The sequence below is a fragment of the Eulemur rufifrons genome, chromosome 2, assembly GCF_041146395.1.
Source record: "Eulemur rufifrons isolate Redbay chromosome 2, OSU_ERuf_1, whole genome shotgun sequence".
NCBI lineage: Eukaryota > Metazoa > Chordata > Mammalia > Primates > Lemuridae > Eulemur > Eulemur rufifrons.
In genome coordinates, this window is record NC_090984.1 from 50891042 (window position 1) to 50917667 (window position 26626).

Here is a 26626-nt window from a genome sequence, read left to right on the forward strand (position 1 = left end):
TGCTTCCTGTGGAGGTTTCTGCTTTAGTGAGCCTCTGTCCCCACCTACCCTAGTATGGCTGGCTCCATATGGAAGGTAAGTCACAGGTGCTGCTTCCAACTGAGCTGAGAGAGCTGGGACCGTAGGATCAGGGCACCTTCCTGGGTGCCAGTGCTGGGAGGAGCGGGGGGTCTGTGTGACTCCTTGCTTCTAGCTAAGAGGTTGCAGTGAACCCAGGTTGGGGTAGATCTCAGGAAGGAAGTACTAGAATTAGTGCTGGAGCTAGAAACTGAAAGATAATTTCATCCTCCTCCCCACCCCCAAGACCAGAATCCAGGCTTCTTGGTTTCCAGGCACTACTCTGCTCTGTCTCAACTCTACACCTTTCCCTCAGTTCTGGGAAATGCAGCAGGGACTGTTTTCCCACTAGAAGCAGTTTCAGACCCCTTCCTGTGGAAGCTTGAGGTCCAGGGAGTGAGAAGCAAAAGGGGAAGGGAGAAGCCTTTGCAGAAAGTGGTCATCAGCCACTGAGGCCACCCCCATCAAATACAGCACTTCCCCCTGGGAAGGAGCCCTATTTCTTAGCTCCTTCAGTCCCAAGGGCCTTTCACTTCCTGTTTCCCTCCTTCTCTGCCCTCATTTTGGGCCGACACACCAGCATGGTGATTGGGTGTTCTGCGGACCAGAGCTGGGGGGCTCACGAGGGGGAGGAGGAAGGGCCACTACAGGTTACAGGTGTGCAGCTCGAAGACGGCCTGGAGCTCACGAGGGGGAGGAGGAAGGGCCACTACAGGTTACAGGTGTGCAGCTCGAGGACGGCCTGGAGCTCACGAGGGGGAGGAGGAAGGGCCACTACAGGTTACAGGTGTGCAGCTCCAAGACAGCCTGTCTCCACTCCCAGAGATGACAGGAAGCCCAGAGGTTCTGAACACTCAGTTTAATTTAAAACAGGCACAAGTGCAAACAATTCACAAAAATGTCTAGGGAAGACGGTTTTGTTTTTAAAACACTGACCCTTAAAAAAAAGTCCTTGCAATTTCTTTGCCCCAAAGCAGGCCACTAGGGAGCAGAGGAAATCTAAAAAATATTATCTAGATAGGATCCAGACACCTGAAGTTCTTCCCTGGAGTTCCCTGTCTCACAGCAGCCCTGAAGCAGGGAGGAAAGAGACCAAGGATTCAGGTGTCTGTGGAGGCCGCCAGGGGCAGATGGTGGGCACAAATGGGGTGCCCATTCCCTTGACACGATGGAACCCCGGGAGGTGGTTCACCTTCTCCCCCAGATAGGGTTCTGAGGAGGAGAATGGGTCCCTGATGACCTGGTTGTAGACGAAGTTGAAAGGTAAAACAGTTTATTTCCTTACCATTCCTGTGTCTGGCCCTCACACTCCACAGTGCAGGAGAAACTCAGAAACCTGCACCCCCAGGATGTTAGACTCAACACAGACCTCTTCACTGGTCAGGTGGAAACATGAGACTCGAGAGGTGGGAAGCCAGGCCAAAAGAGCAGGTCCCTTTAGGCTGGAACTTAGAGAGGACGGGGCAGCCTTCTTGAAGCTGGCTGTGGGTGACCTGAAGGGACCTGGGCTGTCAGGGTGGCCTTCTGCCCCTTACACACACACACTCTTTCCTTCCTCCCCTTACACTGTTTCTCTCTCTCTCTCTCACACACACACACACACACACACACACAGGATGTTCTCTCCATCCTGTAAAGTGAGACCACTTTTACCAGCAACCCCCTTCTTTCTCTTTCACTTAGCAGATGCCCCGACCCCTGCCATGGCCTCCGAGCAGGCCGTGTGGGGAGAGGCAGTGTGGGTGGTCAGGAAGCAGTGCAGTGGGACTGTGCCCTCAGAAGGTCAGACACCAGGAAGGAAGAGGGACAGAGGTAATAAAAACCTTCCCTGCGGCCCTCTTGATACCCCAAGGTTTGAAGCTGGAGCTGAGGACAGCAAGTGTGAAGACAGGCAGTCCGCCCTCTATGATGGCCTGGGATGCCAGTGTACAACTACCTTTAAAAAACCACAGCAGCCTTTTCTGCTGTGTTGGCCACAGTGGCCAGGAGTACCAGTCTCTGCATTTCTTAGAAATATCCCTGTGCAAATAACAAAGGGTCATCCTGTAGAAGGGGTGTCCATCATCCCAAAGGCAACTGGGGACTCTGGGGAGGGAGAGGGACTAAGGGGGCAGGTCCGGCCTGGCCCAGTGGGCTGAGGGGCAGGAGGGTGGAAGTGGGGCTTCACATTCAATCTTTGGAGAGAATACTGAGAGAATGAGGCAGGGAGGCCCTGCTGGCAGGCTGGCTGCCCAGTGTCCCCTGCCTATGGGCATAGGTGGCAGGTGCACTCAGGATGGGCTCAGCAGGTAGAGGTCTGCTTGCGGTAGAGCTGGATCAGGGGCACCAGGCACTCGGGCAGTCCCGTCTGCAGCAGGAAGGGGTGGTCCAGCAGCTCCTGAGCTGTGGCTCTGTCTTGGGGGTCCCGCACCAGCATCCGTTCCAGGAAGTCTCTCAGCACTGGGGAGACCTGTGGAGACAGGGCAGCAAGAGGAAGCCACGATGTGCAGTCACTTTGGTGTGACGTGACTGCCTGGCCCTGCCATTGTTTGAACATCTTGAATTCTCTGGTTTCGTACTTCCTGGTGCCCCCTAGCCCCCAATTCTCAAGGCTCTCAGCATTCAGGCTCTGCAGGTCTGTGCAAAGGGCATGAAACTGACATCAAGATGTCCAGCCTGGGTCTATCCCTGACCTGGGGCAAGTTGCAATTTTCTCTAGGCCTCAGTTTTCTCATCTGCAAAATAGGCTAATGATAAAGTATGCTTTCCCTGTCTGCCACATGGGGCTTTAGTGGAGATTAAAAAAGAGGTCAGAGAAAAGGAAGTGTTTTGAAAAGTAAAAAAACAACAAGGTGGGGCTGGGTGCAGTATTCACACCTGTAATCCTAGCACTCTGGGAGGATCGCTTGAGGTCAGGAGTTTGAGACCAGCCTGAGCAAGAGCGAGATCCTGTCTCTACTAAAAATAGAAAAAATAAGCCGGGCATGGTGGCATGCACCTGTAGTCCCAGCTACTCAGGAGGCTGAGGCAGGAGGGTAGCTTGAGCCCAGAAGTTTGAGGTTGCAGTGAGCTATGATGATGCCACTGTACTCTAGCCCAGGTGACAGAGTGACACTCTGTCTCAAAAAACCAAAAACCAAACCAAACCAAAACACAACAAAAAACTAAGGTGGGACCGGAAGAGGAAGATTTCTTTGTTGCTCTGAGCCTTAGAGTCTAAGGCAAGGACTTATCTTTGTTCATTTTGAGCCATTATTTTTGGATAAGGCTGCCTTGGGCAGGAGGCTACATTCTCTGGGGAATCAGCCAATTGGAGATCTCCACTCTCTGCTAATTTTGGGGTTAGCAGTGCAGGCTCCAAGGACCAGTTGTCTTGGAAGATATTTCCTGTTGGTCCTTCCACCCAGCTGTGTTGCCGCCACAGAATTGCTATTTAGAGACTGGGCTTCGACCCTCTGGGACATTCCTTGCTCTGGCCACCAGATGGCAGTGCCACCTAGCAGCTCAGTGCCGACCTGCCAGCAGGGGGTGTCCACAGGTAAGGCCTGCAGGTTTGGTGTGGATTTGGCAGAAAAGGGTTAGCTGCCTGCACATACACACATACATACTGGTTTTAAGGGGAAAGCTGAGGCTCAGCTGAGGTCAGGATGTCAATAACGGGGGACAAGCCGATTGCTGTGGGCATGGTGTGGCTCTCCTGACAAATGCGGTGGAGTTCGTGCTCAGTTAAACTTCCCTGGATTCCTTCCCAGCCAGCAGGCATTGCTGGTGTCCATGCTTTCCCTGCCCATAGGTGTCTCTGGGCCCCTGTCAAGTGCCTGCCGAGGAGTGACTCTACTGAGGCTGTGAACATGTTGGAGTGAACGTGGGCGTTTGTGCATGGATGTGGCCCCACACTCAGGTTCAGGTTTTGTGTGGAGAAAGAGGAGCCTTTCCTGGGAGCCCAGACCCTCCAGCTTCTGTGGAAAGGGGAGGCTGGGCCTGGCTGGGCGCCCCGCCTCTGGTCCTGTCACCTTGGGGGAATTGGGGTCTATGGGGTCACCTCTTGTGTACCCACTGACCTTGTGAGAGTTTTTCAGCTTGGGTGGGGGGTTGTCTCGGAGCCTCTTCATGGCTTGCACTGGGGAGTCGCTGAAGTAAGGGGGCTCCCCATCCACCATCTCAATCACCATGATGCCCAGAGACCAGATGTCCACCTGCAGGAGGAGAACGTCCCTGACCACAGTGCCACAGTCTGGCCCCTTGGTAGTAGCCGGAGGGTAGGGGAGCTGGAGAGGTAGGGGAGCAGCTGTCCTTAGTGAGCCTGTCTCCTTCCTCCCTCGTCACCTGCCCTCCCTGTGGCCATAAATGACCACTGCCTATAGGGACACAGCTGTCAGCCTCTCTCTGAGAAAGGCTGTCATATATGGGAAGGCTGGCCATACCCCACTGTGCCCTTGAACTGGGGCAGCACTTGAAGGATCCGTCCCTGGTGGCAAAGTCACAGGTGGGAGCAGCCCCATTAAAAAGAGGGAAAGTGTTGATTAAGTGGGAATCTGAGAACAGGGCTGTCTTTGGTGAGGACTCCAGAGAGGACCACAGGTGGAACAGCTGTGTGTTCCCAAGCCTCTTGTGGGAGGCCTGGGGGATGGAGGGAACAGTTACCTCAGTGGCATACAAAGACCTGGAGATCACTTCAGGAGCCATCCAGTAGGGAGTCCCCACCAGGGACTTCCTTTTAGGGACGTCTTTGCTGATCTGAGCACAGAATCCAAAGTCCGAAAGCTTTACCTGGGGCGAAAGGGGAGTGAGTGGTGGAGTAGGAGGAGGGGTGCTGGGAGCAGGGAAGGGGGGACATGGCTGTGCCAGGGACAGGGAGCTGCCTACCCTGCCATCAAGGGTCAGCAGGATGGAGTCACTCTTGATGTCCCGGTGGATGACACCCTGGGCATGCAGGTACGCCAGGGCCTGCAGCACAGCCTCGCACACAGTGGCAATCTGCTCCTCGTTCAGCCTGGACCAGGAAGGCAGGGCATCCCAATGGAAGAGAATGTTGGCTTTGGCAGGGCTGCAGGGTGGCTGGGCTGGATGGAGTAGCAGTCCCTGATGCCCAGCCCCACGGCTCCCAGGCAATCTGTTTGGCAGCCCAGTCAGGCCATAGTACCGGTGAAAGCTGGGGCCTGAGTCTAGGCTGGAGACCACCCTTCACTTCCCCATTCCCAAGACCCCTGGTTCTCAATTACCCCAAACAGGCAGGGGGGCCCAGGATGATCTGACAGGCACCCCAAGTGCTGCCCCACTCCCCTGCCAGGGTGATGGTGAGGGCAGGCCACACTCGGGGCCCAGCCCTCCCAGCTGCCCACCTGACTTGGGAGATGATGTCTGTGAGGGCCCCGCCCTGCAGGAACTCCATAAGCACCCACAGCTCCTCGCCCACCAGGTAGCTCTTGTACATCTCTACCACGTTGACGTGCTGGTAGTCCCGCATGATCACCACCTAGGGGAAGGCAGGGGGCCTGAGTGCTGGGCACGGTGCCCGGGGGGCTTGGCCACCCACTGCTCCTGCTCGCAGATGCCCAGCCTAGTTGTGTGCTCACTGCCCATCCCAAACGCCCCGGCCCATGTCCCACCCTGTCCTCCCACCTCGTTAAAGAGCAGCTCCCTGCGCTGCTGCTTCCTGAGGTCCATCATCTTGACGGCCACCTGGCGGCCCGAGTGCTTCTCGCGGGCCAGGCAGACGATGCCTGTGGAGCCCTCGCCAATCTTCACGTAGCTGTCCAACAGCAGCCGGGGGTCACCCTGGTCCACCACCATCCTGAGTGCAGCCTTGAACTGCTCGTGCGTCACGACACCCGTGTCCTCACCAGCCAGGGCACCCTTGGTCACCATGGGGTCCTGGGGCAGGTATAGGTTGCTGGTGCTGATCTGGGCGTGCCAGGTGCGGGGGGAGCCTGCCGGGGAAGACCGGCCTGGAAGCGGGCCGGCAGCCGGGCCTGTACGAAGGGACTTCTGGGGGCTGCTGGTATCCGAGGTGGTCAGAGGGCTGAAGGTCCCCACTGGTTGATCCGAGGGCAAAGACTGGGCCTTGGCCACCAGGCTTGGAGGGGAGTCTTTCTGTGGCGGTCGGAAAGAGGAGTTGGGCTGCAGGGACAGAGAAAGAAACAGGAAGGGGCATGGCTGTGGGCACGTTTGGAATAAGCATCCCCAAGGCAGGAGGTTGCTGCTGTGACCTCTGGACACTGGCAGGGTCAGGCAGGGCATCAGACCAAACTGGGGAGGTGCTGTGAGCAAACATTTTCAAACAGCTGAGGCCCAGCCACAGTGCTGCTTGGGAAGCCCCCGTTGCTCCAAGGTGAGCAGGCCAAACAGCAGCTCTTTCCAGCACTCTGCTGGCCTGGGAAGACAAAGACGCCGAGGCCCTGTGGGGTCTTGCACTGGGTATTTCTTCCTGGGTGATTGACAGCTGGGCCCCAGGGAGGCCACTGTGGGGCAGAGTCTTTCCTCTGTGCCGAGGGGCTGCTGGGAGAATCTGGGTCAGCAGCGTTCTTCCCTCCCAAGGCTCCCACCTGAGGGCGCACATGGGGAAGAGGCCGGGGCAGTGGGGTGGGGGCTGTGAGCAGCCGTGGCTCAGCTCCCAGGACCAGGGCAGGAAAGCCACAGCTGGGGGCTGATAGGGAGTCTGCGTATCTCTGCTGGGAGGTTATGGAGAGGACCACAGAGCTATGTTACCGTCTCGGGAGTTCTCAGGTGTTCCCCCTTGGGCTGGGATCTGGTCCCAGAGAGATCTAGAAGCAGAAGCGTAGGTCCAGCCACGCCCAGGCCTTGAGACCAGGGATGGGAAGTGTCCTTCCACTTCCTCCCAGGCATGTAAGTGCTGGCTAAGGACCCCCGCAGCAAGGGAGAGAAGGCAGGAAGCCTATCTTCGTGTCTTCTGCGGGGAGGGAGGGAAGGAGGAGCCAAGGGCAGCCTGGGCCTCCAGCGAGCCCTGCTCAGGCCCAGCCCTGGGAGCCTGTCCTGGGAGCCTGCGAGTCTTCCTGCCTTTCCAGGCTCAAGCCCTCCTGCCTGCCTGGCAGGAAAGGGCAGGAAAGGAGCCGATCCTTCAGTTCTTTCAAAAAGTTGTTGACATGCAACATGATCCCTCCTGGGGATTATTTGTTTTTAAAGGCACCTGGAGAGGGACACTTCAGGGGCTGCAGGGAGGCCTTCTTGGAACTTCTCCAAACTCATCACACAGTCGGTTGTCTAGGTGCCTGGGGGGTCCTGGTCCTGATCCCAGAGCTGAGCTGACTTACAGGAAATCTCAGGCAGTCAGCTTTGACTGGGCTGCTTGATGGGGGACCCCAAAGCCAGGCCTAGGGCCCTACCAGGTTCAGTCAGAGTCTTTTCAACCTCTTTAGCACCTCCCCTCGACTCCAGCCCACACCTGGCTTCAGGGCGCCCACTCCCCAGCCCTGGCCCTGGCCTGCTGAGGGTGGAGCATGTGCACGTGCGTCGCTGTCGCAGACTCCTGCTGCGCCCACCCCCTCCTGCCCACCCGCGTGTGCAGCCTCTGGAGGCTGTGCTTGCCTCAGGCTTGACCTGCACAAGAAAGGAGCCAGAAAACCTCCCAGGACTGCGTGGACTCACTCCATCCCTGCTGGGAGAACTCGGACAGTAAATAGGTCCCCCCATGTCTTGGCCAGCACCTGAGTCACCCACCATCTCCCCTCTATGTAGTGGAGCAGCAGGACCTCTGGTCTGGGGCGTCAGGACCTGGGGTCCGCCCTGGTCTGTTCTGCCCTGCGATGAGCCTTAGGCAAGTCACCCTCTCTGAGCCCCAGTCCCCTCTACAAATGCAGGGTGAGAGTGGACAGTGACCTGGAGAGCTAGATAAACTGCAGACTTCTGGGTCTCAGAGACCGATTCAGTGGCTCCCTAGAGATGAGGCTGCATTTTATCAAGGTTCCTGGACGTTCACGTAGGAGGTCCCGGAACACACTTTGAGAAGCTCTGGATGAGTGGGCTCTGTGATTCCATGGCCTCAGGGAGCCTCTGGGAGGGCTGGGCTGGGGGTGGGGGGAGCATGGCCACTACTGAATCCATGATACATGTCCTGGGAGCAGAGGTTCCACAAGAGGTCACTAGGTAGGGACTGGAGGGAGGGGAGGCCAGGCTCACTGCATCAATCACCCAAGCAGCCCCCAAAGCCCTGTACAAAGGCTCAGGGCCCTGAGGAGGCTGCCTGCTGGTCTGCGAGGTTGAATTTAACTCAGAAAACCTGCATCCATGTGGGGTGGGGCAGAGCTTGGGGACCACCTAAAGCTCCTCTTGAGGTTGCTCTAATAGCAACCTTGTCCTCTCTCCACCCTGAAGTTCCTAAGGAAGTCTGTAAAATGACTTCCTTCTCCTTCTGGCCTGTGGGACTTCTGCATGGGCTATCTCTGCTCCGTGGATGTGCGGGCATGGTGAGGGCATAGGAGGTGAGGTGGGGGTTCCCTCCCTCTCTCCATGGTCACGGTCCCTGTGCCGATGCTGCTGTCCATGCTGGCCAAGCTCAGGGACAGAGCCTGTATCTGGGGGCTGGTGGAAGGGTGGGTCCTGTCAGGAGTCCAGCACCAGCGTGGTCTGTGACGTGGGGGGAGAGCCAGCTTGGTCTTCACCTGGCCGGGTGGCCTTTCATTGGCCTTGCTGCCTGGCTCCACAAGGAGGGAGTTTTACTCGATGCAGCCACAGCGAGGACCAGATGAAACTTGTTAAGCCACGCCAAGAAAGAGAAATGGGGGTGCAATGATGGAATTAATTAATTGCCACAGGCTCTGGTTAATTCTGGAGTTGTGTGACTGAGACCTCTGGGGAAGGAAGCCACTAGAAGAGTCACGCATACAGTTATAGTGATGCCACATTTTCCCTCCTCTGGGCCATGGCTCTCCAGCTGTGGGCTTAGGGGCTGCACCATAAGTGTCCTAAAGGGAGAGGCCATGTCATAATATTTTTTAAAATAAAGCCATTTATTGAGGGCTTACCAGTTTGACAAGTGCCTTACATGCACTATGTCATTTAATTCTCATGACCCTGTGGGTTATTTTATTATCCCATAGGTACTAGAACCCATGAGACGCCTATGACAGCTGACCCCAGTGCTGTGGTCCTATGGTGCCGTGTATCCTCAGCATTAATGGAGTACGTGGCAGACAGTGGGTGCCTAACCAAGTGTGCCCTTCTGGCTCTAAGTGGAACATTTCTAAGCCCCCAAACTGTCCTGCCTCTTTGGCCTGCCTGCCCCTACTCCTGGTCCTCCTGCACTCTTCGGCCAAAGTGAGTGACTCCAGGCCATGCTGCATGGGGCTGGGTACAGGAGCCCTGGGGCCTGTACTCAGACCCTCCTGCAACCACGGCCTTGGTGGCCTGACCTCCCAGGGTGCCAGCGCATGGACTGCTGCTATGGAAGCTGCTGCAAGTGTCCGGAGTCAACCCCTGGGATGTGCCCAGTGCAGAGGGCTGCTGGCTTAGTTTTGGGCCTGGGGGAGCTGGAGGAGGAGGAGGAGGAGGAGGAGGAGAGGGAGGGGGAGGAGGAGGAGGAGGAGGAGGAGGAGGAGGCGGCGGCGGCGGCAGCGGCGGCAGCCTGATGCTCCCCATCTGTGCTGGGATTTGTTCAAAGCAGTGGTTCAATGGGGGTGCTCAAGGGATATGTGGCAATGTCTGGAGGCATTTCTGGTTGTCCCGACTAGGGGTACTACTAGCATTTGGTAGGTAGAGGCCAGGGGTGCTACTGCCATGCACAGGAGAGCCCCCACAGCAAAGGATTGTCTGCTCCAAATGTCAATAGCACAGAGGTTGAGAAGCCCCAGGCTAGAGCAGCTCAGAGGAAGTCTCAGCCCTGCCTTTTAGAGGCCTAGCTTGAGAGTATGTATCTAGAAAGGTACATCCAAGGTGCCTAGAAGGAAACTTCTCCCCTGGATTTGGAACTGTGGTATCTCCAAGCCCAAGACAACCACCACCTGCTTCCATAGGTGTGGAGGACACCCCAGGTAGGTACTCAGTAAAGTGTGCAAGGTGGACAGGCCTGTTCCCTGCTGTGGGATGCTGGCAGGAGCCCAACAATATGTGTGCCAGTGCCCAGCCCAAATCCCTGGAGCCCGCCCAGCAGGACTCCAGAGGCAGAGGGACCAAGCTCCGATTCTCACCCCCTAGTGCCTGCACTGCCCTGCTCCCACCTTAGTTTTCTGGGGGATGTCTCCCCAGGGGCACAGCTCTTGAGGCCCCTCAGCTCACAGATACTCATGTTCCTCACACAGACACATTAAGCCACACCCCATGGGGGATCCCAGCCCACTGTCCTTTGTCCCAGTGGTGGGGGCCTGGAGTGTACAAAGCCCAGAACTTTCCCTGGGTACGTCAGCTGGCAGTGACCCAGAAAGGTTGTAGGTCCAGGCCATCCCCCAAACCCCCTAACCCTGTTCGGGCTGGACCACATTCACCCCATCGCTGACAGGTAAGACCCAGGCTTGTTCTTAAAGCCCTCCCATGAGCGGTGGCGGCTCCATTACTCATGCCACCGTCAGCAGCTGTTTCTTAGCCTGCCTTAAAACCCCTCAGGAAGGAGCTGGAGAACTGGCTGCCTGGTTATAAAGCCTTCGTAAGCAAGAGCAAGAGGGCCCGGGACGGACAGGCAGCCCTGAGCGAGCGCCCTCTCCCACCTTCCTTCTCTGTCTGACTCGCAAGGCCTGGGGCTGTCTCAGCCTTTCTGAGTCAGTCTTCTCATCTGCCAAATGGGAAAGGATGTTACGTCACTGTGGACAGGATGTTACAGGGACTGTAAGAGGCAGAAACGTGCTCCAATCTGCCTGCCAAGAAATGTCACCATTGGGGCTCCCTTCACTTTCCTTTCTCGCAAGAAAAACGTGCATTTGAGGCTGTCACACATGCCAAAAGTTGGCCCTCCTGCTGCTCCCAGGCAAATTCAATCCTCCAGCTTTCCATATGGCCACACACTCAGGAACAAGTGACAGAAATGTGAAAGAAAATGACTATCATGACGAAAAGGAAAGAAAGGGGGGGAAGGAGGGAGGAGCCAGCCTCACTGGGAAAAGGGTCCCATGCACATTTCTGTCGCCCAGGGAACCGCTCTGCAAGTGCTCAAGGGGTGCTGGGGAGAGGGAGGGTACAGCAGCCCCCCTTTGGAGGACACGGGCTGAGCTGGTTCAGTGTTGATCCCTCGGGCGAGGCTTGATCACTTTGGTCCTTCACCTTCTCCCCAGCCCTGAGCTGTAAGTGGGGAAGGCCAGGCAGGGCCTGTGTCCCTGACACCCGTTCCCCAGTGGATGCCTGCCAGGCCAGGGTCCCTGCCCTCCTGAGTGTGGCCCCAGAGGGAAGCCCCAGCCCGGCTTACCTTGCTCTGCGGTGGAGGGCCTGGCTTGCTGCTGCTCGGAGGGGCCGTGGCAGGAGTGGACACGAACATGCTTCGGAATAGCCTGCGCTTAAGGCTGCTCTCCTGGGTCTTGGGGCTAGGGCTGCCCTCCCCACCTGGCCTGCCTGTGGCTGAGCCCACCAGGCAGGACTGTGGCCGGGCCTCCTCTGAGCCATGCTTGGCAGCCTTCATCCCACGCCTGCCCGTGGCCATGGGGGGTGAGGTGCCTGGTGGGGAACTCTGCAGGCAGGCACCCAGCTGTAGGCAGCGCTGCGAGGTCCCCTGGAACTCGGCAGGGCCCAGGGACTGTGTCTTTGTGGCCAGCCCATTGGGAAGGACCCGTGGGCTCTGTGGCTCTGGCCATGGCATCTGCTTGTGGCCTGCTGGTGTGCCCCCGCTGCAGCTGAGGTAGAGACTGTGGGGGTCAGTGCGCTCAGACTGGGGGCTCTGGAGGTACATGTCTGGGTCAGTGGCCCACTGCTCATCCCCCAGCAGCCCCAGGGACTGTGCCCGCCGCCGGCTGGTGGGGCTGCGGCCACGCAAGGTGTTGGAGCTGATGACCGACAACTTCTGGATGTCATTGAGCAGCCCCGAGATGTAGCCGTCCACGGGCACTGAGCTGCCCCTCACCACTGTCTGTAGCAGGGAGAGAAAAGAGTGTGGGTGAGCAGCCTGGTCATGGCAGGGAGGGGCGGCCCAGAGACCAGAGCCAGAGAGCATCGTCGGGGGCTGTGGGGAGGAACACTCCCTCGTGCCCACTCGTTAATTCTCGAGTCATTTCCACGGGCCCGTGGCCAGTCAGGCCTGTGCTGGTGCAGGTACGGGGATGCAGGGAGGAGGCTGCCTGCCAGCAGGGCAGACGGCTGAGTACCATGGGGCACAATCCCGCATGGCCAGCGGTGTGGGCGGCTGCGCCTGGGGAGCCACAGAGCACTGGGGCAGGGCTCCATCCTCCAGCGCTACCCGTGGCCTTCGGAGAGATGTCTGAGGAGGCAGAGACCAGGCCAGGGGTCTCCTCCATGTACACTGGCTTTGTGGCCTCCAAACCCTGACAGGGCCCTTGACCCTAACTCCTGCCAGGCTCTTGGGTCTACCTGCTTGACGCACACAACTCAATTCCCCTGGTCTGGCAGAGCCCTAGCCCCTCTGGGGCTATAGGTCTAAATGTTGCACGGGACATGTACTAAAAGACTATTCATTGTTATCTGAAACTCAACTCTAATTGGGCATTTTATATTTTGATTTGCTAAATCTGGCAACCCTACTACCCTGCAGAGAGGGTCTCCCCAAGCTCCTCCTCCCTGGGCCACCCAGGAAGAGCATGGCAGAATGATTAGCAGGGAATTAAAACAGCAGCTAAGTGATAGCTGATAACTGGGCGGTTCCAACAGGGCCTTTGGGGTCTGGCCAGGCATGTTTTCTGTGGTGCCGGAGAGGTTGCACTTGGCCCCGCCATCCCCACCCGCCCCTCTTACCTTCATGGGCTGGAGCTGCACCCGCGTGATGCGCGAAGGGTCCACCACGGGCTTGGGGCGCCGCAGTGTGTCCAGGATGTTCTGCCATTGTGGGGGGAGGCCCACAAACTTGCCTTCTTTGGGGTCAAAGGAGGTGTGGACACGGTGCTGGAAGTTCTGCGGGGCTGAGATCTCAGGGCGTTTCTTCTTTTTCTTGCGGAACATGGTGCCTGTGAGGGAAGGGGAGGGTTGAGCTGGGCTCTGGCCCAGGAACCCCACGGTGGCTGTAGGAGGTACTGGGGTGCCAGGCTCGGGGTCCCCCAGAACAGCTCCCCTGTCCCCCACCTGGGGTGTCTCTTCACCCCATCCCTCCTTCCTCAGGGAAATGGCTGGCTCCCAGCAGAACAGTCCCAGAAACAAAAAAGTGCCATAAATAAGCCAACGCAGACTATAAACACGGAAAAGAGGTGTCTGTCTGCTTGTCTGTGCCAAGTCCCCTGCTGAGCAGGCAGACTCTGGGGGTGTGTTTTTATAAAATCCAAAGCCCATTACAAATATCATTCCACTGTCAAAGAATTAAAACGGGGTAAAGAGGAAGGAAGCTCGCAAACTTGTTTTATGAAGTGAATATGACCTTGATTCTTAAACCAGATAAGAAGAGTACAACAAAAGGAAAATTTTAACCGATCTCACTTATGAACATACATGTGAAAATCCTAGACAAAACTAGCAAATTGAATCTAACAGTATGTTAAAGTTTTTTGTTTTTTATCACAATCATCCTGTTGTCCGAGGATGGTTCAACAACAGAAAACCTGTTAAAGTGACACACGACATTAATAAAAAAAAACCAACCAGCTATTCACAGACATGTTGCCCAGGCTGGGACCGTGTATCATAGGATCAGGGAACCCTCAAAGGGTCCTCATGGTCACCAGGTGCTTTGCCTCAATTCAGAAAGGCCCTGAGCCAAGGGGACACCCTGAGGTGGGTGAGGGGCAGCTATCTTAGGGGCAAAACTCTCCAGAGAAGGCAGAGACCCCCAACACCCCAGCCTTGGGACCGTTCCCTCTGGTCTTGGCACCCTGATTGTACAAAGCATCACTTGCAGTCACGCACGCATCCCTCACCTTGCTGATTGTGGCTTTGCCTGAGGTCCTGCTGAGCTCCATCAACAGTTAGGAGCGACATGGGCTTGACTAGAACTAAGAGAGGGAAACTGAGTCCTGGGAGGGAAAGTGACTCTTCCAAAGGGCCACTCTAGTCTCTCCTTCAGGGCAGCCCAGGGCCTGGAACCACATGCTGATGGAAGATAGGTCAGGGGTGCCCACTTGGATGCTTTTGGATCTGAAGAGGCTCAAAACAGCTCAGTGGGTTCTTACGTCACCTGGAAAGGTCAATTATAGGTTTCAAGAAACAAACTGAAACATGTTTCTTGAACTGAATGCTTGGATTACTCATTTATCCAAAGATCTGGAAAGCAGGGCTGGCACATTCTCTTTTGGCTTCTGCTCGGGAAACAGCATTTTCCTGGTCATTTTAGTAGGTTCTGGAGGAGGTCACAGATCTGGGAGGCAGCTGGTGCACACTCAGAAAGGCAGGGTCCCCTGAACAGCCACCGCTTCCCCACTAGGAAGTCACCACGTGTGAGTCCACCTGAATCCATGCCATGCCTCCTAGAATGTCAGCCACTTTGCTGGAGTTCAAGGGTCAGGAGTCTGTCAAACACCTGAAAGGCAGAGCCACACGTGCAGGACCCCTACAGACCAAGCACTTTGAAATGACACACCTGTCTGAGTTGCAGTGAGTTGTAGGGAGTCTCCCATTAATTTGGAGAGATTTGACCAAGTTACCAAAACCATTTGAGCCAGTGGGTTAATGAAAGGCAGCTCACAGGGCTCAGGGAGGAGGAAGTAAGCAGAGTCTGAGTAAACGGAGGCTGCTTCTCTCGCAGTAATACCTCTCTTTGCATCCCTGTCTCGAAGCTCAGGGCCCTCCAGACACTGGCACTTGGGCAGATACAAGTCTGGGAGTAATGCCAAACTCCTTTCCTCTCAGATTTACCTGTCAAGGAGTCATGCTTGATATCAGGGTTCTGGGATCTGGTGATCTCACCATATCTCCATTATGTAGACTCTTCATGGTTTGGTAAAATTTGACCTCCTCCCTCTCAGCCTTTGTCTTTTGCTACAGAAGAGTCTTCATTCAGCAGGTCTGTCCTCCCAGCCTCTTAGACAGGCCCTCTATCCCTGGGTTAGTTTAGCTGACTGTTTCACCCTCCTCCCTAGCTCCGTGAAGTCTTCTGGAGGGGCAGGGACACACCCTAGAGCTGGAGAAGAGCTGCTAATACTGTTTACCCCCAGAACATCCCTCTCCCCCACTCCCTCGCCCCCAACCCAGGTGCTCAGCTTTTGCTGCAGGAACACATGAGGAGGGCGTCTTTAGCAGATGGTCTAAATGACTACAGGATCCCTCTCCTGAGTCCACCCTAACAGTGATTCCAGGATGGACAGCCCGGAGTCCTAGGGTCCAGGGTGTGTGGTGGTGAGGGTGGGTAGCGGGCATAAGCAATGGGCTGAACTCAGGCTTTGGAGGTGGGGGCAGCGGTGGTGTAGAAACCGGAGGCAGTCACTTAGCCAGCGGGAGATCAGCAACACAAAGGGAGGCTGCCCAAGGAGGGGTGACCCAGCCCAGTGAGATGGCGCCTGTGAATAGCCACTGTGCTCTAGCCCGGGCAACACAGCGAGACCCTGTCTCTAAAAAAATAACAATAAAAAATTTAAAAAATAAAAGGAGGCTCTAGGACTCATCTGTAATGTGGTAAGGCCAACACTGCCTGGGACAACGTGATTGTGCAAGTAGAATATCCAGAAGAATCTACGTACAAACTGTTGGGATCATGTAAGTGAATTTAGAAGGTCTCTGATTCAAGACCAATATTTAAAAAATCAATTGAATTTCTACATATCCATTTTATATTAAAAATATCAAATAATTGGACAAACTAGCATGGACAAAAAAAAAGTCAAATACCTAAGAATAAATCTAATAAATGATACACAAGGTCTTTACATGAAAAACACAAAATATTATTAAAGATATTAAAGAATATTCATAGACTGGAAGATTCAATACTGTAAAGATGTCAATTATTCCCAAATTAACCTAAAATTTGTTTCAATGTCAATTAAAATTCCAGCATATTTCTTTTGGTAGAAATTGACAAGTTGATTCTAAAATGTATAGAGAAACATAAAGAACCAGGAATGGCCAAAATAATCTTAAAGAACAAAGTTGGAAGATTGTAAGATGTAGATGTCAAAATTTGTTATAAAGCTATAATAATTAATATAGTGTGGAACTGGCACAAGGATTGACAAATAGACCAAGAAATCTTCCACAGAAGAGAGAATCCAGAAATAGACCCACCCATATGAGATCACTTGATTTATGACAAAGGTGGCATTGCAGTGTGGCTGGGGAATGGGTGATCTTTTTAATAAATGCGGCTGAAGCAATTAGATATCCGTACAGGAAAAAATGAGCCCTGAAAAATGCGTTTATATCATACCCCAAAATTAATTGGAGATAGATCATAGACCTAAATGTAAAAGGTAATAGAATAAAGCTGGTGGAGGAGACAGGGGTGGGGTGGGGTCCCATAGCCTCGCCGTCCCCTTCCCCAGGTGCGTTGTGAGTGACTTCACAGGCCTGAGTTTGGTGGGCTGTCCTAGAGCCCAACCTGCTGGGGCCAAAACCACACCCTGTGAGTCCCAGAGACAAATTAAACTATCAAGGTTTTCTTTGCCCAAAACAGAATTCTTGATGTATAGGTTAGGAGTAGGGGGTTATTTCCAAAGATTCCACCTATACTAATTTGTCAGTGCATTGTGAATGCAGTGAATACTTGAAGGAAATACATCAGAATATTAATTGTTGTGTTTGACTGGTGGGGATACAGGTGATTTCCTTCTACCCAATCTTTCTGCTCTGCTAAATTTTCCTTAAAGAAAATGGGTTGCTTTTCTAAAGAAAATAAAATATTTTTAAAGAAAGAGAAGAGTGATCCATGGAGACTGAGTGCCTAAGAGACGTTCACCCTCCCACTACCTAGCAATCCCCAGGCACCGGGAGTGAATCACCCAGGACACAAACATCCCCTGAATCTCTCAGGTCACACCCACCTGCACAGTCAGGGTCCTCCATTTGCCATTTCTAGGGCTCTCTTTTCCACCCCAGCTTCCAAGGGTCCCCGGGCTGAGGGGGTGTGGTTACTGCATCAGCCATGAGGCCGTTATGTTAAATCAAACGGGCCATGGCCGCCCTTGACGTTGCCATGCCTAGTATCTGCACCTCTGCATCCACACTCCATTCACCTAGCAGAGGAGCTTTCCCTCTGCTAGATGATACCCCTGAGGAGGACGGAAGGAAGATGATTTCCCCCCAGAGAGCCAGTCCCTGCCTTTCCTTCTGCCTAGCCTGGAGGAAATGATGTTGGCCTCAGGCCCTGAAGTAGAAACGACAGGGACAGGGCGGTGGCTCAGGTGGCCCCCACAGCCCCAGCCCCTCCTGGCTGACACCTCACCACAACAGCCAGAGGGAGGCTGCCCTGCGGGTTCTTCCCCAGGCTGGAAATGCACTGTTGTGTTTGCGGAATGCTGTGAGCTTTCCTCTTCTGAACATCTGTACACTTCTCCTTTCAGCTGGAGACTGGATCAGGAGGGTGCCCCGTGCTGGGAGGGAAGGGTCCAGCCTGAACCAGTTTAAGAGGGAAACTCCCCTGGCACAGAGCCTGGCAGGTGGGGGCCGGACACTTCCTGGCAGAGGAAATGCTGCCACCCCCAGTAAACCTGAGGGCAGAGCTGGTGGGGAAGTTCAGGGAGCCATGGGCCTGGGGTCACGGAGAGGGGACCACAGTGTCGGAGAAGCAGAAGTCTCAGAGACAGAAAGGCAGTAAGTATCTTTTCTTGAGCATCTATTATATGCTAGGCCCTTTCCAAGGATTAGCTCATTTAATCCCCACAGCAACCCTGAGGGGTAGGAATTATTACCCACAAATCCAGATGAGGCTCAAAGAAGCTAAATAACTTGCCCAAGGACACAGACCCCAGAAATGACTGAGCTGGGGTTTGGACTCAGATTTGCTTCCCAAGCCCCTGCTACCATCCACTGTGCCCACCCTGGAGGGAGTGGGATTGCTGTCACTTTCCTTCCCTGCAGGGCTTTATGGACAGGAATGAGGGCTGGGCAGCTGATGTAGGCTCCTAGGGTATGTGTGAAGGGAGGCGGCAGTGGACCAGGGCCAGCTCCCTCAACCCTCCACCCACCAAGACAGCTAAGTTCTCTCCTGGGCCAGGGGAGATTGGACTGTCCTAACTTGCAGGCTGACCCTTAGCTTGTATGGAACCAGGTGTTTTCTTGCGCAAGAAGGGGTGAGTAAAACGTTTCAAAGAGGTCATGTTGGGGGCTGTGATGGTCAGGCCTGGCACAGATGAAAAGCTACAGAAACCGCAGGAGTGTACTGTCTCTGGCAGGGGACGCAGCCAGAGCCCCTCTGTAGGGTCTTGGCCTGAAGCCTGGCAACCTGTAGGCTTGGCTCAAGGAGTACTGGTAAGGTTTTGTGGTGGAGGCTACTGTTCCACAGTGACCAAATGGGACTCTGGCATTGTGACTTGGTTGGTCTAGTGTTCACAACAGGGATTGGCAAAGTAGCTGCAGTAGGGTGGGCCACCCTCTCACATTGCTTCTCCTTTGGGGAGAAGAGATATCCATGTGCTGGAGCCTGGGATGCCAGGGCCACCAGAGCTGTTGGGGCCCCACATGCCCCCACAACGCCCGGCAGGCAGAGCCACAGTCTGCATTTAAACCTCAAACCAGAGCTCGGATGTTGCCGTCTGAGGCACACCTCTTGGGAATGTATCTGCCCATTCCAAACATGCTCTGATATTTCCAGAACTCTGATCCGGGACCATCCTTGGGCCCTTGTGAGTCAACGTCAGCTGTTCCCCTCACTTGTCACCCTGCTTTTCACCAGAAGTGAGAGTGTCCAATATGGTTGCCCACTTGACCCTCCAGACCTGGCTTTAAGTGAGTTTGGGCTGTTTCTACATATCGAGTCCCTTTCAAGGACAGGACACTTGGCCCACTGAAGGGATTCACAAAAATGTGCCACAGGCTCGGCAGGTGGCTTTCAGAAAGTCAGTGTAAAGGGGTTTGCAGCCACTCTGAGGGGGCAGGATTTGGTTGGTTGTGGAAGTTCTGGGATGTTGGTATGCCATTAGGAATGAGGCTGGTGGGGTTTCCTGCCCCTTTTGGGTGGCTGGGAGGAGAGGAGGTAACCGTATGCGGGGTGGGCTCCTGGTTTGCCCTCTCCGGGTGCGGGAGAGCCGGAGCTGGGGAGGCGCCTCCAGGCTTCCTCAAAGGGACACTCAGGCCTACTTATCAGAGCTCCCAGCCAGGGCCACAGGGCTGTGCGCTGGCTCAGCGCGGACCCTGGGGCTTGGTGTTCCTGAGTCCTGGCTTGTGACCTTGGCTTATTTTCCTTCTCTAGGCCTCAGCATTTCCATTGGTGACAGGGAATGGACTCATTCACCTCTGCCAGCTTCTCCAGGCACAGTGAGGGGGAGGAACAGCAACTGGTTTTGCTTAGGGAGGAGTTTTGGGTATTTTGAATAATCATCACTCAGGGAGAGCCTAGTGTAAGTACGGGGCCCTGGGCTAAGCACTTCACATGTGATCTCCTCACCACAAGCCTGTGAGTAGCACTATTACTGTCTCCATTATGCAGATGAAGAAACCGATATTCAGAGAGACAAAGTGATTTGCCCAAGTTGAGCAGCAAAGAAAGGGCAGACCCGAGTCTGAGCCAGACTCTGATATGAACTTGGCTGCAGGCGGCCATCAGCTCCCACTACCCACCCTGTGTCATTCTCAGGCCCACTCAGATACTCTGGAGAAGGGCTTATCCTTAAAGCACAGCCCCCAGAAAGAGGTAAGCCCTCTGAGTTCTACAGAACTTTGAAAAGCACCCCTGGCACCCCACCATCCAGTCTGAGACGGGCCTACAGAGGACCTGGCACCGTAAGATCTGCAGAGTTGCTTGAGCTCTTTGTCCCCTTTGGGCACTGCCATCCCACACACATTCTATACAGAGTGATGGGCCTCCCCTGGCTCCCCGGTTGAAAGTTACTGTGAGCAGATGACCTTTCATTGGAATATTCTCATTGGCCAGGAAGATTTTTCTCAAACTTTACTTTCTGGCATTTGTTTAAATATAAAATTGTATCATTCATTCCATTATTCAAAAAGTATCTATCATATACCTACTCTAATCCAGGCTCTGAGGACCAGGGTAAACCAGACAAAATCCCGGCTCTTGTACAGTTTAGTTTGCTTCTTTCAAAGTCCTGGGATGTGGGAAAATCCTTTGTTAGGAATGAGGCTGGTGGGATTCCCTGCCATTTCCGGTTCACTAGGGAGAGAGGAGGCAGCTGCATATGGGGTGGGCTCAGTACAGAGCTACATGTATAGACGCTGCTGCAGCCAACCTTCTGCACCGCCCCCTCCCCCACGAAGAGATGGTGATGCACGCTCTGTGGCACTCCTGATGGCATCTGACCTTGCCCCTGCCCTTGCCCTAATTTCAGTCCCTCTGCGGCATTCCCAACAGGAGGCTGCCTGCACTCTGCTCTCATGTATAAGCCATGGGGGCTCCTCCCTCTCCCAAGGCCCCTGCTTTCTTTCTTTCTTGCTCTACTGCCCAGGCTGGAGTGCAGTGGTGCGATCATAGCTCGCTGTAACCTCGAACTCCTAGGCTCAGGTGATCCTCCTGCCTCAGCCTCCCAAAGTGCTGGGATTACAGGCACGAGCCACCATGCCCAGCCTCAAGGCTCCTGCCTTCTGCCCCTCTGCCCTTCCCTGCTCATCCTTTGTGTGGAGCTGAACTCTGTCTCACCTCAGCCTCCACCAGGGGCTGGGCCTGCTACTTGCTCCTCTTCGTGTGACACGAGAGGCAAGACAGGCAGCACCCTTGTATACCCTGTCCTGGCCCCCAAAAATACACTGGGGGAAGGAAATTTCATCTGCTTTTCTGCCCAGTTTTCACCTCTAGGCCAGGAAGGTTCTAGATCCAAGGCTGAGGTCCTCATCCCCATTGCTTGCAGGCTTTGTAAGACCTGCCCAGGGCCACTGTACTGAAGTGTGGAGAGTCCCCAGGAGGCTGAGCAGAACCCTGAGGTTCTGCTGTCCCACTTGAGGGACCCAGAGAGACCTGGCATGTGCCAGGGCAGAGGGCACTGCATATGTAACAAGCCAGAATGTCTGGGCTCCCTGCCTTGGTCACCATTCCCACACCACAGGCCCCAGTGAACCCCAGGGGAAAGATAATGGGCTGTTGTTTAAAAGAATTCAAAGATAAAGCTCATTCAGTCGCTTATGTCAACACTCCAGCTGAATGAGAGGCCACAGAGACAGGCTGGCAGGCTGAGGAAGGTCAATATTGACTCAGGCCCTCCTCTCAGGCCCAGCTCCAGCTGCACGGACAGTGCTCTGGCCCAGCAGCAGCCCAAGCCAGACCAGCCCTCTGACCTTTGTTACTGCACCTAGAACCCCAACCTCTGCCTGTCCCCCTCCGGTGCACAGAGCCTTCCTGGGCATGGGCTTATCGCCATGGGGAGGGCTGCAGGCCAGGGATCTTCTCACTACCCCAGATTTTCAAAAGCCTCTGCACATGGAGGCCTGAGTCCTCAGCATGGAGTCCTCAATGCCCAACCAGAAGGAACCTCTGGAGTCCCTAATCACAAGACTACCTTGCTTTTATAGCCCTTAACTTTCCAGGTCTCTATTTTGTTTACCTCCTCACTGTATGCTCACAACACCACTGTGAGATGGGCTGAACCTGTTTTACTGGGCCCATTTTAAAGACAGCAGGCAGCTGGGGAGAGGAAGGGAGGGAAAGGAAATACACACATATAAAGGGCCTAACACATGTTGATACTGTGCCGGGTGCTTTTTACTGGTGCATCTCATGGCTAATGATAGATATTATGAGCTCTGTTTTACAGATGAAGAAACTGAGGCTCAGAAAGAAGATAGTGTCCAAGATAGTAAGTATAAAGCTGGGACTCAAAGCCAGATCTCTCCAATTCCAAGCTCTCAGCTCACCCACCATGCTCAGGACCCGAGGAAGTCAAATGATCTGCTCTGGATCGCACAGCTATGCAGAGCAGAGACGGAACTGGAAGCTTCAGGCCAGAGGCTCCCACTGCCCCAGGCAGCACCCATGATAACAGCACAGAGGGTGCTCCTGTTTCTGCCCAAGCCAGATCCCCTTCCCAAAATGGCCCCTTCCCCAGGTGACAACAGGATTCAGAGACCCTGAATTAGCATCTCCCGCTACTCGCCTTTCATGGACTCTCTGCCTTTACTTTATTTCTAACACCCTCCAACAGTATCCTGCCAAATAGCCAGACCATTCTCAAAGTTCTTCAGGAGAGGAGAGCTCAGGATTAGTATTTTCCAATACTAACAACTGGAGGCTGGTGAGGTGGCCCATTGCCAGGGCAGTTTGGCATTTATCATTACACTTACTCCTCACAACGATGCCATGAGGAAGGGATTCTCATCGCCATTTTACAGATGAGGACATTGAAAATTTGCAGACAAGTAAAGCAACTTGCCTAAGGAGTCAAAGTCAGGATTTGAACCGAGCCCTTTCTGGTTCCAAATGTTGTGTTCTCAGCCACTGTCCTGTGTACTATGACTGGAGGAGAATCCACGGCATTGCAATATATGCTGCACCAGCCACAAAAATGAGCACAGACCTGACCCCCCCTCCCCTCCCCCACCTAGAAAAACAAGTCGGAGAAGCCTGAAAACACATACACACACACACACACACACACACACAGAATAGGGCAAGATGCAGAAATGCAGCCTACACCCTGGGAACTCTCTGTCTTAGCCGGTGGTGTTCCTAGCACTTACACCAAGGATTGCAGATCGGATGCCACTCCCTCCGTGTAGGAGGAGCTGGAGTGACTTCAGCAGGTCTGGAGGTCTGGGGAATGGACAGGCAGGCTGGGATGTGCTGAGCAGGCACTCCGACTCCCGGAGGAGCCTGTTGTGGCTGCCTGCGCCCTGCTCAGCACAGCCGTTGGGCCTGCTGCCGCCCTTCCTGTTTGGGAGCCTCTTCCCCAAGCATGAATTCAATGTACCTTGCCTTGGTGACAGGGCTGCGCCCCAGACAGGCATCAGACCTGAGGACAATCAGAGGGCGGGGCCAGGGCGGGCCATTTGAAGCCCTGCGGGGCCACCGGCTTACCACCGTGCTGAGGTGGTGGAAGTGACTTAACGTGCTCCCACTAAGGATCGAGAAGTGGCACCTAGAAGGGACCACTGCCGCTGCCTAACAGTACTAGGAAGGAGCCAGCCCAGGAGGGCCACCTGCCTGCCCACTGTGTTCCTCCTAGCCTGTCCTTCAGGAAGTCTGGAGAAGGTTCTCGGGCTGGAGGGCCCTCACTCACCGCCTCCCCGCGCCTTCCTCCCTCAGCCTCTTCTTCTTTGGGACTTCTCACCCTTCAGTGGGCGGCTTTCTTAGGCGCTGAGGAGAGGCAAGACCAAGGACCTTCCTGGGCCAGTCCTCCGCAGGCCTGGGAAGAAACATACCAGAAATACACTGTAACAAAAGTAGTAAGTGTCCCCACGGATTTTGCGACTGGCTGGAGTCCAGGGCGTTGGGAACCGCCCCACGCCGGCCTCCCGACAGAGCGACCTGTCTCAGGTGCTAGAGGCGGCGGCGGGTTCCCTGCGAGGAGGGGACATTGGGCGCAGCGCCGCTTCCGGGGCCGGCCCCTCTCCCAGGCGCACCCCGACCCAGCGCGGCCACCGGCCGGTGCTCGCAGGCCGGAGCGCGGCGCCCCCTGGGGATGCGAGTCCCCGCGCTCCGGGGACGCTGCTCTCTCCGTGCCTGCGCTCAAGGCCCCTCCGCTTGGCGCCGGCTTGTCCCGAACTTCGGGAAATGAAAACGCGGGTGCGGAAGGCCAGGCGTGCGGGGAGGCCTGTCCCCTCTTCGCAGCCCTGCCCCGCCCTTCCAGGGCGGCCGGGACACCCACCTGCCGAGCGGGAAGCCGGGGAACGCTCGGAGCGGCCTTGGGAGCCGGCCCGCCCTCCGCGGGAGGGACCTCGGCGCGGGAAACGACGAGGAGGGGCCGCGCTCACATGTTTGTGCGGCGCCTGCTTCACCTGGCCGCGAGTCTGATTTCAGGGTGTGGCCTCAGGTAGGACATGGCGAACCCAGAGCCCGGGAAAAGTCGCCGAGGGGCGCAGGGGCCACTGCAAGGAGCGTCTGTGCTCGAGGGGGGGCCACCCTGCCTCTTTCCCTCCAACCACTTGGCTCCAGCTCCCGCCCGCCCTTTGCCTTCCGACCCTGACCTGGCCGCACCCGCGGCGACCTGCCCGCTGCCAGAGGCCCCACCGCCCCTCAGCCACGGCGCAGAGACTGGACCCGGATTATCCGCTGAGCGTGGCCGTGTGTAATTAACTCATTAACTGGCTTGCAGGTGCACGCTCTGGGCGGCGCCGACTCTCCCGGACCTGAGAGGTGCTGCGTGCGCCCACCTACACGTCCTGGGTCCTAAAGCACAAGCTGGAGTCCTAACACTTGGCACCTTGGCCTCTCTGTCCCATCTGGACAGGCCCCTAAGACCGTCCTGGGCTAGCCCCCTTATGCAGGCAGGAAAGCGGGATTTAATGGGATTCCAATTCCCTTGTCAGACCTTGCTCAGTCCTGAGAACCCTCTGGCTTCAGGGTTCAAGGGTAGGAGACCTTGGGGGAGAGAAAGCTTCCAGGAGTACCGCACCCCCAAAGAGAGGAAGGGGTCCATTCAGGAGATCGCTACCTGCGATTTTGTTCCAGAGTTGGCATCCCTTGGTTGTCCCCAGCAGTGCCCTGGCCTAAGATCAGGATGGCCATTCCGAGTGGCTCACTCCTGACTGCCCTTTGCAGGTAGAGGGTGTTGAGATGAGGGGCGGAGTTCACTTGTCTGTCTCTTCTCCAAACAAGGTAGTGAGAAGACCCTTGCTATCCTTGCCTTGGGCCCCCAGAGAGGGCTGTGTGCTGACTGAGTGCTGAGCGGATTCTTGGCTTGGAAATTCAGTACATCTGGACCCCAAATGGCTGCCTTCAAGTGGTGGCTGAGAGACTGCCAGTGTCACAGAATAGGGACCCAGGACAGTGCAGGAATTTTTTTTAAATCATTGTTGGGCACCTCAAACTTCAGTTATTAATTGAGGTCACTATTGGCACATATCATTTTGTTCACCAATTCTTTAGACATGTCAGTGCTATTTATGGATAAATTGTTTGCATTATGGGCTCTATTGCTTATGCTCAGTTTACTCTTGGGCTCCCACCAAATAGAGCTAAGGCAACCCGTGGGAACCCGCCAGCCCAAAACAGGTCTGCACCCTGTCTAGCTGCACCCCAGCCCAATGCCCTTAGCTTCCTTAGGTGCCAGGTGGAGACGCCAGCCCTCTGTGCCGTGGGAGAGTGTTGTGGAAGCTGGGGCAGCTAACCACAGGTCCTCGCTGCTACCCCCTGCCCCCCATACTTACATTTAGTCTCTGTTCTCCTCTCCTCACTCTGTCCCCACCTCCTCTCTGTGTCTTTCCCAAGTGGGTTCCTTCTCTTTCCTCTGACCCTCCTAGGCAAACCCTGACCTCCTGTGGCCACCCAGGAAGCTGACTGCCGAGCCTGGCATGAGGGGCCATGTGGGGGAGAGGGGGTAAGTAATACAAGCATGGCTTTCCCCACAGATTGGTTATCCAGGGTCACAGGTGTGCTGGCTGAATGCTGGCAAGCGGATTGTGCTATGTGGCAGGGGTGGGGGGAATGGTTGCTGAGGATTTGAAATGCACCACGATCCAAAGCTAGAATGAAATGCATGATGTTGTTGAACCTAGAATCAACACCTTAAATTATTTTTACTCACAAATGCACATATGAATTTTTTCTTTTACTGCAAATGCCTCATATACCAAAACCACAACTCCAAGCTGTACTTTTGAACTGCACCACAATAAGGTGTGAATATTAGAATATTATCTGAAATGAACTGGTATTTAATTTGTTTTGAATCAGGCTTGGGTATCCCAGAATGGCTACTGGCCAAGTCCCTTCCTCACCATGTAGGGAGTCAGTGTAGAAAACCCTGGGTTCCTCCCACCTTTGGGAGCTGCAGTGGAGCTTGGGGCCTCGAGAGACTCGGAGGCTCCAAATAAGACTGACAAGGAGGTAATGAATCCCTTATCATTTGAGGTATTAAAAAATAACTGTCAGTCAGATAGGCCAGAGGAAAAGTTCCCATACTGGGTACAAGGGTAGACCAGGACCTCTCGGGCCCACCACAGTGCCAGGTTTCTGCACTTCGGTCCCTTCTACACATGGTTCAGCAGCATCGGGTGGATGACCTCCCAAATGTTGGAGGGCTGGGGAATGCAGGGTGTGTCCTGAGTGATCAGTTGCTGGGTGTGACTCTTCCCCTGCTCTATTCTCCTCTGATCCATGCCCAGCTTAGCTCTGTGCAGGAGGACAGGGCAGAAAAGCAGCATAAGATGTGTCAGGAGCAGTCTGTGGGCCAGTGTCACCTCCAGTGTCCCTCTGGCCTTGTTCTGAGGTTGCCCTGCTGAGCACAGGGGGGCACCAGGCAGGCCTTCCTTTGAAGAGCCTTGGCTGCTGGCACAGACCTTCTGGTTGAGGGAGCGGCCCAGGCGC

General features: G+C 55.1%; 1 protein-coding gene across 2 annotated transcripts; it reads right to left on the minus strand.

Annotated features, from left to right (window-relative positions):
* Window positions 1-899: 899 nt before the first annotated feature.
* PAK6 (p21 (RAC1) activated kinase 6) lies at window positions 900-23504 on the minus strand. Of its 2 annotated transcripts, XM_069461640.1 has the most exons (10): window positions 23382-23504; window positions 12877-13085; window positions 11384-12037; window positions 5659-6156; window positions 5379-5512; window positions 4903-5029; window positions 4681-4806; window positions 4098-4232; window positions 2328-2506; window positions 900-1269 (listed from the first exon to the last, which is right to left on the minus strand). In XM_069461640.1, the coding sequence occupies exons 2-9, from the start codon at window positions 13078-13080 to the stop codon at window positions 2339-2341; spliced, it is 2046 nt and encodes a 681-aa protein (XP_069317741.1). In that variant the 5' UTR covers window positions 13081-13085; window positions 23382-23504; the 3' UTR covers window positions 900-1269; window positions 2328-2338. The 2 variants fall into 2 exon arrangements, with proteins under 2 accessions (XP_069317741.1, XP_069317744.1); XM_069461643.1 differs by lacking the exons at window positions 900-1269; window positions 4098-4232; window positions 23382-23504 and having other exon boundaries at window positions 2339-2506; window positions 12877-13080.
* Between the last annotated feature and the right edge of the window lie 3122 nt (window positions 23505-26626).

What these genes read in the sequence shown, in the direction of transcription:
- PAK6 (XM_069461640.1), bottom strand. Translation starts at nt 13,080, where the DNA reads ATGTTCCGCAAGAAAAAGAAGAAACGCCCTGAGATCTCAGCCCCGCAG. An exon ending in GCCCTCCACCGCAGAGCAAG is followed by an intron (nt 6,157 to 11,383) that starts GTAAGCCGGGCT and finishes CTGTCCCTGCAG; the next exon opens with CCCAACTCCTCTTTCCGACC. An exon ending in TGCTGACCCTTGATGGCAGG is followed by an intron (nt 4,807 to 4,902) that starts GTAGGCAGCTCC and finishes CTTTCGCCCCAG; the next exon opens with GTAAAGCTTTCGGACTTTGG.